The sequence below is a fragment of the Mustelus asterias genome, chromosome 16, assembly GCF_964213995.1.
Source record: "Mustelus asterias chromosome 16, sMusAst1.hap1.1, whole genome shotgun sequence".
Taxonomy (NCBI): domain Eukaryota; kingdom Metazoa; phylum Chordata; class Chondrichthyes; order Carcharhiniformes; family Triakidae; genus Mustelus; species Mustelus asterias.
In genome coordinates, this window is record NC_135816.1 from 27425155 (window position 1) to 27439653 (window position 14499).

The 14499-nt window shown below is 44.6% G+C and overlaps 1 protein-coding gene across 1 annotated transcript in view; it reads left to right on the top strand.

The window, feature by feature from the left end:
- atp10b (ATPase phospholipid transporting 10B) overlaps positions 1-14499 on the top strand; it is a 105240-nt gene that overhangs the window by 62319 nt on the left and 28422 nt on the right. Inside the window, 1 exon segment of the mRNA XM_078231726.1 lies at positions 7114-7298. Coding sequence (XP_078087852.1) covers positions 7114-7298 — 185 coding nt within the window.

Consider the following 14499-nt stretch of genomic DNA (forward strand, 5'->3'; position numbering starts at 1 on the left):
GCGGATTAGGTTGATTGGCCATGCTAAAAATTGCCCTTAGTGTCCTGAGATGTGTAGGTTAGAGGGATTAGTGGGTAAATATGTAGGGATATGGGGGTAGGGCCTGGGTGGGTTTGTGGTCGGTGCAGACTCGATGGGCCGAATGGCCTCTTTCTGTACTGTAGGGTTTCTATGTTTCTATCTTTTATCTTTTGTAACCGAGTTGTACCAGTGACATTCCTCAGAAAACCCGATCAAATTGCAATACTAATATAGGTGTGGATGCTTCAAAAGGCATCCAGAGTGTGGCGACTAGAGGATTTTCACAGTAACTTCATTGAAGTGTTAATTTAAGCCTACTTGTGACACAAATAACTAAAAAAACGGTATGAATAAATCCACTCTGGATACATTGTAGAATAATTTTGCCAAATGCTGCCAGGGAAAGGAACAATTCCCACTGCAAATGAATAAAAAATGGATAATCTTCAGTGGAATATACTCATTCCTCCATATGGAAATACATAAACCTAACAAAACTTAACCTGAGTGTATTGGATATTATTTTGATTTTTTGCAGCACATCATAGAATTTGCTACATTCTAGATTTTCAGTGGCCCTCTAGCAGGATGCATTCCTCACTTTCAATGAACTACAATTTATTCAATACAAATGAGTTAATCTCCTCCACATTGAAGAGTCTACAGTGGCACAGTGATTAGCTCTGCTACCTCACAATGCCAGGGACCCGGGTTCAATTCCAGCCTTGGGTGACTATTTGTGTGGAGTTTGCACATTCTCCCCGTGTCTGCATGGGTTTTCTCCGGGTGCTCCAATTTCCTTCCACACTCCAAAGATGCGCAGGTTAGGTGGCCTGCCCATGCTAAATTGCCCTTTAGTGTCCAAAATATTTGCAGGTTAGATGGATTAGCCATGGAAAGTGTGTGTGTTACGGGGATAGGGCGGGGGAGAGCGCCTCAGGAAGATACTCTGTCAGGGAGTGGCTGGAATCTCGATGGGCTGAATGGCCTTTTTCTGCACTGTCGGGATTCTATGCACCTAAACGCAGATTGGGCGAACGCTTTGCGTGAAGCCTCCAATCTGTCCGCAAGCATGACTGAGGGTTGTCATCATTAATTCTCCACTAGCTCCCACTCTGAGCTTCCTGTCCTTGGCTCCAGTGGTGATCCAATGAAACTCAATCCACATTCAAGGGGCAATACGTCAACTAGGCACTCCACAGCCTTCTGGATTCGACACTGAGTTAAACATTTTTATTCCACATTTTGTTTTCATTTTCTTTGTTGGTTTTAAATTTTCTGTCTCATCTCCATCTCCTTATTTTCTTTTCCTTTTTATATACTTTCATACAGCAGCTGTTCGTGATTCTGCCATTCACGCCTCCTCTTGTCACTTTTTATTTTCTTCGTTTGTCACATTATCACTTCCTTTGGCCTCGCACCATGAAACTTCTTGTCACGTAATCTATTCTGCTTTTCACCCTATTACAGACATTCCCACTTGTTATTTTCTGCCCCAGCACCTTTCCCTGCCCCCTGCTTCTATGCTTCTTCAAACCTGCTACATCTCTTACCTTTTCCGGTTCTGACGCAGGGTGATCAATCTGAAACATTAACTCAGTGGATGGAATTTTCCCAGAAAATGACTTTAGTGTCATTTTGGGTGAGAAGACCAGTGTGATTCACATGGTCATTTTTTTTGAAGAGGACTGAGTTTCAAATCGGTTCTTAGGGAGGTGTGACGTTATCACACCAGTAAGCCCAGCTTCACAGAGATTGGGCACCGTTTTTAAAGGGTGCTTCGATTTCAAATTGAAATCTCCCTCCTCCCATGGACACCGGGGATCCCCCTCCCCTCATTGAAGGGATCTTTACCCATCCCCCCCACCCCTCCAGCAATGATCACCAGCATCAAGGCATTTGGGCTCTCCCAATGGGCCCACTTTCAATGACCTCCTCATGCCTCAGTGCCCTCAGTCTCCATCCCCTCATGCCCCAGCCCCCTTTGGCACTGCCAAGGTGCTAGTTGGCACTGCCAGGCTGGCAGTGCCAGATGGGTGATGCACAGCCATGTCCCTGATCATTGGCGGTTTCAATGGCCTCCAAGCTACGCTGGCATGGTCACCGCGCCTGGTCTCTGTTTGTGTCGACCAGTAGTGATTCTCGCTGGGCGACCACTGCACCCGAGGGTCAGAAAATCCTGGGAGCAGCGATGATCCAGCCTGGAATGGACTCAGCATAAGGTTTTGCACCGGCACAGAATGAGCTCAACCATTCATCCACGATTCTTCGGCCCCATGCCGTTCTAACGCATTCTGTGCCAGGCGCAATGCGGCCACACATTTGTGACCAGTTTCTCTCTCTCTACAGATGCCACCAGACTTGCTGAGAATTTCAGTATTTTCTGTTTGTATTACAGATTTTCAGCATGCACCCTAATTTGCTTTTGCAATCCTCCCTCTGCTTGTTCCTGACCTGAATACCTGTAAGAAGTTTAACAACACCAGGTTAAAGTCCAACAGGTTTATTTGGTAGACAGGTCAAAGAGATATGTATTGTCTCCAGACAGGACAGCCAGTGAAATTCTGCAAGTCCAGGCAAGCTGTGGGGATTACAGATAGTGCGACATGAACCCAATATCCCGGTTGAGGCCGTCCTTTGACCTGTCTTGATGCTCTCTCCACTCGCATTGTTTGTACCTTTAAGACTTGATTAGCTGTAAGTATCCGCATCCCAACCATTATTCTGTAAATTGAGTTTGTGTCTTTATATGCCCTGTTTGTGAACAGAATTCCCACTTGCCTGAAGAAGGAGCTTAAGGCTCTGAAAGCTTGTGGCTTTTGCTACCAAATAAACCTGTTGGACTTTAACCTGGTGTTGTTAAACTTCTTACTGTGTTTACCCCAGTCCAAAGCCGGCATCTCCACATCCTGAATACCTGTAGCAGACTTATTTCTGATCACTTTACGTGACAATTGTAAAGTCAGACTTTTCATTCCTCAGTTTCGCTCAACAATAGTAAAGCAGCCAAACTTCTTTAGCTGTCATCTGAAATCTGAGTTAATCAGTGATCAAATGCCATTCACGTGTGTTTTTGAATTTCATACCTTAACAAAAATTATGTGAACTGGTTTTGTTTGGGAAGTGGGAATTTATTTTACTTGTGGCGCATGATATCAGTATTAATGACTGTCAGGCTGATAAAATTTCTTCTCTGTTGAACCAACAAGGGGGCTTAGTCCAATCTCAGCTGAATATGCATCAGTTTGTCTTCGTCAGTAATAGTCATCATTGGCTGATAGATGAAATTAATGTCCTTCTCAATGAGATTAGGCTCAATCTTTATCCCCTTTATCCTCCAGAAAAAGCACTTTATCTGCTGGTAATATTATATGACCATTTTGAACCAGAAGCTGAATCTTAGGTAATCTAACTCAGATAATGAAATGGCGATAGAATAACATAGGATATGCATTCAAAAATCGTGGCATTAAACAGAATTAACCCTTACATTGTAGGCTTTGTATTTCTGTTTCTGATTGATGAATTAATCTTTATACTGTTGTCAATATTTTGTCCTGGATTGTGACGTTTAGTCTGCAGGCTCTGTTGCCAACAGTGCTCATTCTGATCCCTCCCCATGAATACAGTATATGAGGATTAAGGAATTTTAATGAGATAGGTGCATGTAGCTAGACACAGCTGGCTGATGGCTCAGGAATGTGTATATTCAAACCAGATGAAAACTAAGTGCAGTAGTTGAACACATTGACTGGAATTACAAGGGAGGAAGTGTTAGGTGTTTTAGGAAGCATTAAGGTAGACAAGTCCCCAGGGCCAGATGGCATCTGTCCGAGATTACTGAGAGAGACAAGAGATGAAATTGCTGGGACTCTAACAGAAATCTTTGTTTCTTCATTGGACGCAAGTGAGGTCCCAGAGGATTGGAGGATAGCAAATGTGGTTCTGTTATTTAAGAAGGGTAGCAAGGATAACCCAGGTAATTATAGGCCAGTGAGCTTGACGTTCGTGGTAGGGAAATTGTTTGAGAAGATTCTTAGAGATAGGATCTATACACATTTAGAACTGAATAATCTCATTAGCGATAGACAACATGGTTTTGTACGAGGGAGGTCATGCCTCTCAAATTTGGTTGAGTTTTTTGAGGAGGTGACAAAAATGATTGACGAGGGAAGGGCCATGGATGTCATCTACATGGATTTTCGTAAAGCATTTGACAAGGTCCCTCCTGGCAGGCTGGTGCAAAAGGTTAAATCTCACGGGATCAAAGGTGAACTAGCTAGATGGGTACAGAACTGGCTTGGCCATAGAAGACAGAGGGTAGCAGTGGAGGGGTCTTTTTCTGATTGGAGGTCTGTGACTAGTGGTGTTCCGCAGGGCTCTGTACTGGGACCTCTGCTGTTTGTGATATATATAAATGATGTGGAAGAAGATGTAGCTGGTCTGATTAGTAAGTTTGCGGACGACACAAAGATTGCTGGAGTTGCGGATAGTGATGAACATTGTCAGTGAATACAGCAGGATATAGATAGGCTGGAAAATTGGGCGGAGAAATGGCAGATGGAATTCAATCCAGATAAATGCGAAGTGATGCATTTTGGTAGATCTAATGCAAGGGGGAGCTATACAATAGATGGCAGAACCATCAGGAGTGTAGACACAGAGGGATTTGGGTGTGCAAGTCCACAGATCCTTAAAGGTGGCAGCACAGGTGGAGAGGGTGGTGAAGAAGGCATATGGCATGCTTGTCTTTATTGGACGGGGCATAAAGTATAAAAGTTGGCATATGATGTTGCAGTTATATAGAACGTTGGTTAGGCCACATTTGGAGTACTGCGTCCAGTTCTGGTTGCCACACTACCAGAAGGACGTGGAGGCTTTGGAGAGAGTGCAGAAAAGGTTTACCAGGATGTTGCCTGGTATGGAGGGTATTAGCTATGAGGAGAGATTGAGTAAACTAGAGTTTTTCTCCCTGGAATGACGGAGGTTGAGGGGCGACCTAATAAAAGTTTATAAAATTATGAAGGGCATAGATAGGGTGAACAGTTGGAAGCTTTTTCCCAGGTCAGAAATGACAAACACAAAGGGTCACAAGTTCAAGGTTCAATACAGATATGCGGGGGATGTATTTTACATAGAGGGTGATGGGGGCCTGGAATGCACTACCAAGCAAGGTGCTTGAGGCAGACACGCTAGGATCACTTAAGACTTATCTAGATAGGCACATGAACAGACTGCGAATAGAGGGATGCAAACGGATGGTCTAGTTAGGAACACATGATTGGTGCAGGCTTGGAGGGCCGAAGGGCCTGTTCCTGTGCTGTATTGTTCTTACCACTGTTCACGCCAACGGGACTTTTCCATTGTTTTAATTTGATTTATTATTGTCACATGTATTAGTGTACAGTGAACAGTATTATTTCTTGTGTAATATACAGACAAAACATACCGTACATAGGGAAGAAAAGGAGTGCAGAATATAGGGGGGAATTTTACCATTTTGAGTCTAAGTGCTGAATCTGGGCGTCAAATAGATCCGCGCCTGGAATCCTCTTTCCAGCGCGCCCATACGCGTGTTGCCGGCTCCGGCCCGATCCGCGCTGTGGGTGGGGCTTAGCGCTGGCGGACCGATCGGAGCTCTGAACTGCGCATACGCAGTTCGAAAAAAATCTGAGCGCGCCCGGGCACAAAAACAAGAGCAGAAAGCGGAGAGAGCGGCTCTCTGACGTTCATCCTCTGATCGGGGGGGAGTGGGTGGGAGGGGAGGGGGTGTGACTGATCATCCCCAGGGGAGGGGAGGAGAGGGGGTGTGACGTCTCATCCCCTTGGGGGTGGGGGGGGAGGGGGGGTGTGACGTCTCATCCTCTGGGGGAGGTGGGAGGGCCGATCCCTCCTGGCACCATCACTGGTACACTACCAACCACAGATTACTCTTCACTGCAGCTGCGGGAGAGATGGCTGTGGCTGGTAGTGTACTAGTGATGGTGCCAGGAGGGATCGGCCGCAGACAGGCAGCGGAAACCCCCGACCAGAGGCTGAGACGTCACATCCCTTCCCCTCCCCCCCACCCCCACCCCCCCCCCCCCCTTAAGAGATGAGACGTCACACCCCCTCCCGCCCCGACCAGAGGATGACCTGGGTCAGGGAGCCGTTGCAGTCTCTGACCCCGCTCTTCGGAGGCTGCAGCGGCGACTTCAGACTTTTATTTTGCAGGTCGCTTACAGCGCGGACACGGATAGGGCCAGAAGACGGTAAAGTGGGATTTGGCAGTAGGGTTGGGCGCGCGGTTCATTAAGTCAATTTAAATGCATGCAACTTTACCGCGATTTTGCGACTGAAGTTTTGGTAAAATCAGGCCCATAGTCTTACAGTCATAGCTAGTGTGTAAAAGAGTTAGAATAAAATTTTAGAAGCATAGAACACGAGTAAAAGGTGGAATTAAAAGGTATGCTAGGCACAGCTTGCAAGAAGTCGCCACGTTCCGGCGCCATCTTGGTTCATGTTGTAGTGAACGGAGATTTGGCTGGCTGCCAAATTCTCCAAACTTACTGAAGCGAGAGCAATGGCAGGTAAGATCGCAGATGTTAACTTTTAGAGAGATAATGAGATGGATTGCAAACCACGGGATGCTCAGCAAATTGTCAACAATATTTCCTAAATCTAAATATTGTGGGGCAACCCAGAACAGAAGGTTGCAGGTATAGGTTGAGAGGTGGTAGATTTAAAACTGAGATGAGGAGGAATTACTTCTCGCAGAGTGTGGTGAATTTGTGGAACTCACAGCCCCATAGTGCGGTGGAATCTGAATCATTAAATGGTTTCAAGAAGGAGATAAATATATTCTGATTAAAAAAGATGGGTTAAAGAGATATTGGTAGAGTGGATTTGAGAGCAGGAAGAGATGATCTGATTGAATGGCGGAGCAAGCTCGTGGTCTGAGTTGCCTACTTCTGCTCTTAATTCTTAATTCCTATGTTTATTTCTTTAGTACAGAAAAAATATGATTGCAAGGGCTGGAATGTAATACTAAAAATTCAGCATTGTATTTTACTTCTGCAATATTTTGTTTATTCATTCATTTTGCAATGAAAGGTGCGACAGGTATTGAGGACCGTCTGCAGGATGGCGTGCCAGACACAATTGAAGCCCTTCGTGAAGCTGGCATATTGATTTGGGTCCTAACAGGAGATAAGCAGGAAACTGCTGTGAATATCGCCTATGCATGTAAGCTTCTGAATTCAAAGGACTCCATCTTCACTCTCAATAGTGGAAACCAGGTGAGTGTGGAGGACAATTACATTCTTGCCACAAAACTGAATTATCAAAATTCCTCATTGATTGAAGTGATGCAGAAAGTTTCATCTTCTGTCATTCTCTGTCCAACTTCCTTCCTTATTCCTTTGGGCATTTTCATACATAGAAATTAACTTCTTAAATTTGTTCCGTATAAGCAATATGTAAGGAGGCAAAAACATGGCCATCCCAATGATCCCATCATCATGATGAAGAACCTTGATGGAATATGTAAGTAAGTTTTCAAAATAGCAAGCATTTTCCAAAGCTGAAGTATCTGAAATGAATCAAATGTATCATAGAATCATAGAATAGAATCATGGAATCCCTACAGTACAGAAGGAGGCCATTCGGCCCATCGAGTCTGTACCGACCACAATCCCACCCAGGCCCGATTCACGTAACCCCACACATTTGCCCTGTTAATCCCCCTGACACTAAGGGTCAATTTTGCATGGCCAATCAACCCGCATATCTCTGGACTGTGGGAGAAAACCAGAGCACCTGGAGAAAACCCACGCAGACATGGGGAGAATGTGCAAATGAATGGTCATCATTATTGCAAGGGTTTTCATTATATGATGGGAATGTTTGATTTGATTTATTATTGTCACATGTATTAGCATACAGTGAAAAGTATTGCTTCTTGAGTGCTATACAGACAAATCATACTGTTCATAGAGACAGAAATGAGAGGGTGCAGAATGCAGTCATAGCTAGGGTATAGAGAAAGATCAACTTAATGCGAGGTAGGTCCATTCAAAAGTCTGACAGCAGCAGGGAAGAAGCTGTTCTTGAGTCAGTTGGTACTTGACCTCAGGCTTTTGTATCTTTTTCCCAACAGAAGAAAGTGGAAGAGAGGATATCCGGGTTGTGTGGGGTTCTTAATTATGCTGGCTGCTTTGCTGAGGCAGCAGGAAGTGTAGACAGAGTCAATGGATGGGAGGCTGGTTTGCGTGATGGATTGGGCTACATTCACGACCTTTTGTAGTTTGTTGCGGTCTTGGCAGAGCAGGAGCCATACCAAGCTGTGATACAACCAGAAAGAATGCTTTCTATGGTGCATCTGTAAAAGTTGGTGAGAGTCATAGCTGACATGCCAAATTTCCTTAGTCTTCTGAGAAAGTAGAGGCGTTGGTCGGCTTTCTTAACTACAGTGTCGACATGGGGGGACCAGGACAGGTTGTTGGTGATCTGGACATCTAAAAACTTGAAGCTCTCGACCCTTTCTACTTCGTCCCCATTGATGTAGATGGGCATGTTCTCCTCTACGCTTCCTGAAGTCGATGACAATCTCCTTCGTTTTGTTGACATTGAGGGAGAGATTATTGTTGCCCCACCAGTTCACCAGATTCTCTATCTCATTCCTGTACTCTGTCTCACCATTGTTTGAGATCTGTCCCACTACGGTGGAGTCGTCAGCAAATTTGAAAATCGAATTGGGGGGGAATTTGGCCACACAGTCATAGGTGTACAAGGAGGGCTGAGAATACAGCCTTGTGGGGCACCGGTGTTGAGGATGGTCATGGAGGTGGTGTTGTTGCCTATCCTTAGTGATTGTGGTCTGTGAGTTAGGAAGTTCAGGATCCAGTCAGAGAGGGAGGAGCCGAGACCCAGTCCATGGTTAATTCTGAACCATGCCCCTGGTTCTGGACTTGTCAGTCAGGGAGAATCAGTGTCATCATCGGGCCTTGTCCAGTCTTCTTAGAACTTTCTAGCACAGATCTTCCAGGGAGCAGCAATTATTAGGTTCCCACTCTGCTTCATGGGAATAATAGTGTTGAAGGCTGAGCTGTAGTCAATAAATAGGAGTCTGACATAGGTTTCTTTGTTATCTAGTGTTCCAGTGTTGAGTGAAGGGCCAAGGAAATGGCATCTGCTGTGGACCTGTTGCGGTGGTAGGCAAACGGTAGTGTATCCAGGTAGTCCGGGAGCCTGGAATTAATTCATGCCATGACGAGCCTTTCAAAGCACTTCATAATGATGGCTGTCAGAGCCACCGGATAATGGTCATTGAGGCACGCTGCTTGGTTTTTCTTAGGTACCGGGATGATGGTCATCTTCTTAAAGCAGATAGGGACCTCAGATTGTTGTAAAGAGAGATTGAAGATGTCTGTGAATACCGCTGATGTGGCGATGCCAGCGTTGGACTGGGGTAAACGCAGTAAGAAGCCTCACAACACCAGGTTAAAGTCCAACAATAAACCTGTTGGACTTTAACCTGGTGCTGTGAGGCTTCTGACTGTGAATACCCTGCCAGCTGATCCACGCAGGATCTGAGTGCCTGTCCGGATATCCCATCCGGGCCAGTTGCTTTCCGTGGACTGACCTTCGGGAAAGCTGCTCTGGCATCTGCAATTTGTGCCTGTGGCAGGATATGGTTAAAAAGAACAACAGTGAGGAAAGATGTTTCATTGACTTAAATCTGACAGTCTCTGCAAACACGGAGATTCAGAGAAAATTGTGCTGGGATACTGATGGGCAAGTCACAGCATGATGCAGTAATCAATGGTTAACTCATCTTTTAAAGCTGCTTTTAGTGCACAGATTATTGTTCCATCACGCCACCTCCCACTGCTTGGTTGGATTTGGTTCCATGGGCACTACTTATCTCCTAATAACTCACCGAACTGGAATTCTGTACATTTTATCCTGACTCATCAATTTTAGAAAACATAGTAATCATAAAAGTCATTGCAGTCAAGCTTGTTGCTGTCTTGACCTGAAAGCTTTAAATGAACGCTGCGCTCTCAGAAGCATGAAACCTGGCTACTTTTTCCAGTTATAATTCAGTCACTGATGTCAATGATAGCTCCCTATATTTTAACCAACCTGATAGTAGATACATTGGCCTGAACTAATTCATATTCTGTACTTTATGGGTCATAATGCGTGGCCATTGGCCTGAACATAAGCAGAGCCTAATTTTCACTCTCACATGTTTGTATAGAAGAGAGGCAACTAAACAACCTGAGAGCAAGTTTCATAGACAGGGAAAGCAGCACCTGGAGGTGATTTCCCCTTGACAACTGCATCTCAATGGTCCTATCCTCCACACAAACCCATGATAATGGAATGAGGTGTAGGTCTGAAATTGGATTTAGTGTAGGAATATCAGGGTGAAACATGACACGCTTGTAATCAATAAAGCAGAGATAAATATTAGCACAGATAAAACCTCGCAAGTCTCCAATCCCATCTAATTTTTGGAAGGCAAATACTACCACACAAGAAGGGAGAGTTCCTCATCATCAGCCCATGCATACCTCCCAGTGAACCGCTGCCCACCACCCTCACTCCCAGATGCTGACCATGATGAGAGAATCATCATAAGCAGATTTTCATTCTTGCACAGCACTGTATCATGTCAACATGATGTCCCAGAGTGTTAATGAATAACATTGGCATATTATCAACAGGACCTAAGAAGATGAACATTGATCAGGAAAGAATCTGGTGTTTTAATTATCAATTTTCTCATGACAGATCTGGCATGTTTGTTAAGCATGATATTGTCATTATGCTAAGATCAATTTCAAATCCAAGGTAGCCACAACAATAGTCACCTTCTCTGAGACTTCTAGGAACCAAATGTATAACCTAATGAGCTAATGGATAAGATTCTACATCCTCATCCTATATGTCATCAGCAACATGATTCTGATGTCTAACTTAATTTGTATGAATGGATCTTCTGGGAATCTGATTCAATGATTTGAGAAGAATGACTATATTTATAGAGAATACTAGCAGAGGAGGTGGCCAATCAACCCATCAGATGTCTGCCATCTGAAAGATAAACCATTTTGTCATTCATTAGTGGTACATGGACGTCGCTGGCTGGCCAGCATTTATTGCCCATCCCTAGTTGCCCGAGGGCAGTTAAGAGTCAAACACATTACTGTGGCTCTCGAGTCACATGTAGGCCAGACCAGGTAAGGATGGCAGATTTCTTGCCCTAAAACACATTGGAGGGGAAGGCGCTTGTATAAACAAGCCCTCAAGGAGCAAGTGAAACTGACTGCCTCCTCTCAATCAAAGAGGTTTCAGAGCAGCCGGGGTTTATGAGAGAAAGCGGGGATCTCCCTATTGAAACTGACAGGTATTTTCAATCAGAGCACTTTGAAGTCAGTTAACACCTGGGGCTTATGAAATAAACCAAATGTAATTCCTGCTGTAGAATAGAGTGCTGCTGTGATTTTGAAGGCTTCCAGGGGGTGTTAAGGGGGCATGGATTTCAATGTGACCAGGCCATTTCTAAGGTTTTGAAGAACACAGGCAATAAAGAATATCTTTATCAGAATGGTGTCTGAAATCACCATTCCAAGAGTGATTACCATGTTTTCTGGGGCAACAAGGAGAAGTCCTACCACAAGACGAGAGCCCCATCACGGGGGAGGCCCCTGAGGTCAAACCCTTCACCCCCCCGCCCCCCAACCTCACAACCGCCCCCCCCCCCCCCAACCTCACAACCCCTCCCCCCCCCAAATTCCATTCCGGAAAGCGGCAGAGAGCCCACGGGCTCCTCCTTGCCCTTCCTCAGCCTCCACGGCACCAGGTCCCCACACATCAGGAACTGTGGTGTTTGGTGCCAGTGACTTCCATTGGTGGGAGAGGAATCCTTCCTCCTGGAGTATGAAGGCAAGCCTGACAGTTTTTGCTTTTCGAGTGTGCTGCATGGTATGTCCCCTGTCCACTGGTCGGTGGAGTGGGAAGGTCATCCATGAGCTTTCCCTGCCCGGACTCGATCAAAGAAGAAATGAGAAGGTGGAGAGGCCCCAACTAATTAAATAACCTTCCCCCCCCCCCCCCCCCCCCCTCCCTCCAAACATGACTCTGGGAAGGACATTGCAATGTATAGAGTGGTGCCGCTGTGGTCAGTTTTAGGACCAATGTTCGTTTTGATGTACGTTAATGACGGCACTTGTTTCAAAGGTAACAGTTGATATTTGGAAATGTAATAAACAAAAAGGATGTTAGTGATAGACATAGACTGGTGAAGAGGGCAGACACATGGCAGATTAAATTTAATACAGAGGAATGTGAGATGATTTATTTTGATCGGGAGAATTAGGAGAGGCATTAGAACTAGAAGATGCAATTTAAAATGGTTTGCAGGGAATAAAAGGGACTCGGGGGTGTATGTCTACAAGTCTTTGAAGGTGGCAGAACTTGTTAGGAAGGCTTTCATATAAGCATTGAAAAATAAAGAAGTTATGCTGAACTTTAATGAACCACAGGTTCAATAATAACTTTCCAATGGAAGCTGGATAAATATTTCAAGAGGAAGCATATGCAAGACTAAGGACAAAGAGGGCGATTAATTTGATAGCTACTGTGAAGAGCTGGTACATACATGATAGGCCAAGTGATCTCCCTCTGTGCTTTATAGTTGTGTGATCCAATGAATAGCAACCCATTTATGCTTCTTGGGTAGTCATGGCGGGCCAGGCAATGTGGGTGTGAGAGATGGGCAGAGATTTGGCTTAAGTCCCAGAAACTCCTACATATTGCTTTTCCAAGTTTATGTACACCATGAGACAAGGTGCATATTACCAGTAAAAAGAAATTTCATTTTATTTACTAGTGTCTCAAGTAGGCTTACACTGCAATGAAGTTACTGTTAAAAATCCCCTAGTTGCCACACGCCGATGTCTCTTTGGGTACAGTGAGGGAGAATTTAGCATGGCCAGTGCACCTAACCAGCACAACTTTTGGACTGTGCGAGGAAACCCACGCAGGCACAGGGAGAACTGTGCAGACTCCGCACAGACAGTGACCCAAGCCAGGAATTGAACACGGGTCCCTGGCGCTGTGAGGCAGCAGTGCTAACCACTGTGTCACCGTGCCGCCCATGTTGAGACAAAACTGAGGTAGTTTGAATCCATTTCCCGAATGTTCCTCAGATGAACAGAATCAACATTATTTCAGAATGCTATTAAATCTAATTTAGTCATTTCCCACACAAAATATTGAACAAAATTGTTTTAATTAATACTTAATATGGTTTCATTTTGGTCTGTTTTTGTTCTCTTCTAACTTCCTGTCACTTCCAGATAACTTCATTATCCCAACCATCTGTGGCCCTTTATTTACACCACAGCTGTTTCACGCTATCACTCTTCACAATCTTTACAAGTTCAAATTGCTTAGAATATCCAGTTTAATTGAGTCTTGGCTCAATGTTAACAAACAAGATGATTTGTTCTCCCACTCTCTCAAAAAGTCAATGGCAAAGAACAGGATGCACTTAATACAGTCCAATAAAATCTAACCGCACAAATTTATTCCCAGTTTCTTCAAGTTTCAAAATTCAGAGTGCCAACAAGAAAATTTAAATCAGCCAGATTTTGCTCGATCATAAACTTTAGCTTAAGGCAGTGTACAATGGTTTTCCAGTTGACATGCTTTTGTGAGGCTCACATTTTTAGTGATCTACCATTTGCCAGCTTTTCTGGGTCCTGAGGTGATTACATAAATTAAATCTTGATTCCAAAACCTCTATCCTGAATCAAGCAGGAGTAATTTAATATCATATCATGAATGCCTGAGGCTGCCAAGCATATTGCGGGGGGATTTCAGTCCACTAAAGCAACAAACAAAGGGACCTAGATACAGTGGATTGGAAAGACCTATTTTGCTTAGCTGAGAAGTCAATAAGTGGACATAAATTTAAAATAATTAGCAGAAGGATTAGAGGGGAATTATAGAATTCTACAGTGCAGAAGCCTGCACCAACCACAACCGCACCCTATCCCTATAACTCCATGCATTTAACCAGCTAGTCCCCTTAACACTATGAGGCAATTTGGCATGACCAATCCACTTAACCCATGCACCTTTGGAGTGTGGGAGCACCTGGAGGAAACCCACACAGACATGGGGAGAATGTCTTTGTGGAGTTTGCACAATGACCCAAGCTGGGAATCTAACCTGGGTCCCTGGCACTATGAGGCAGCAGTGCTAACCACTGTGCCATCGTGCTGCCCAATTGAGAAATGTTTTTCAGTTGGAGGGTGGTGAGGGTCTGGAACTACTGCCCAAAAAGATATTAGAGGCAGAAACACTGATCACATTAAAAATATCTGGATAAGCACTTGGAAATATCAAAACCCACAGAGCTATGGACCACGATTTGATTGCTTTGACTGGCACAGACATCCTGGGCTGAAGGGTCTACTCCTG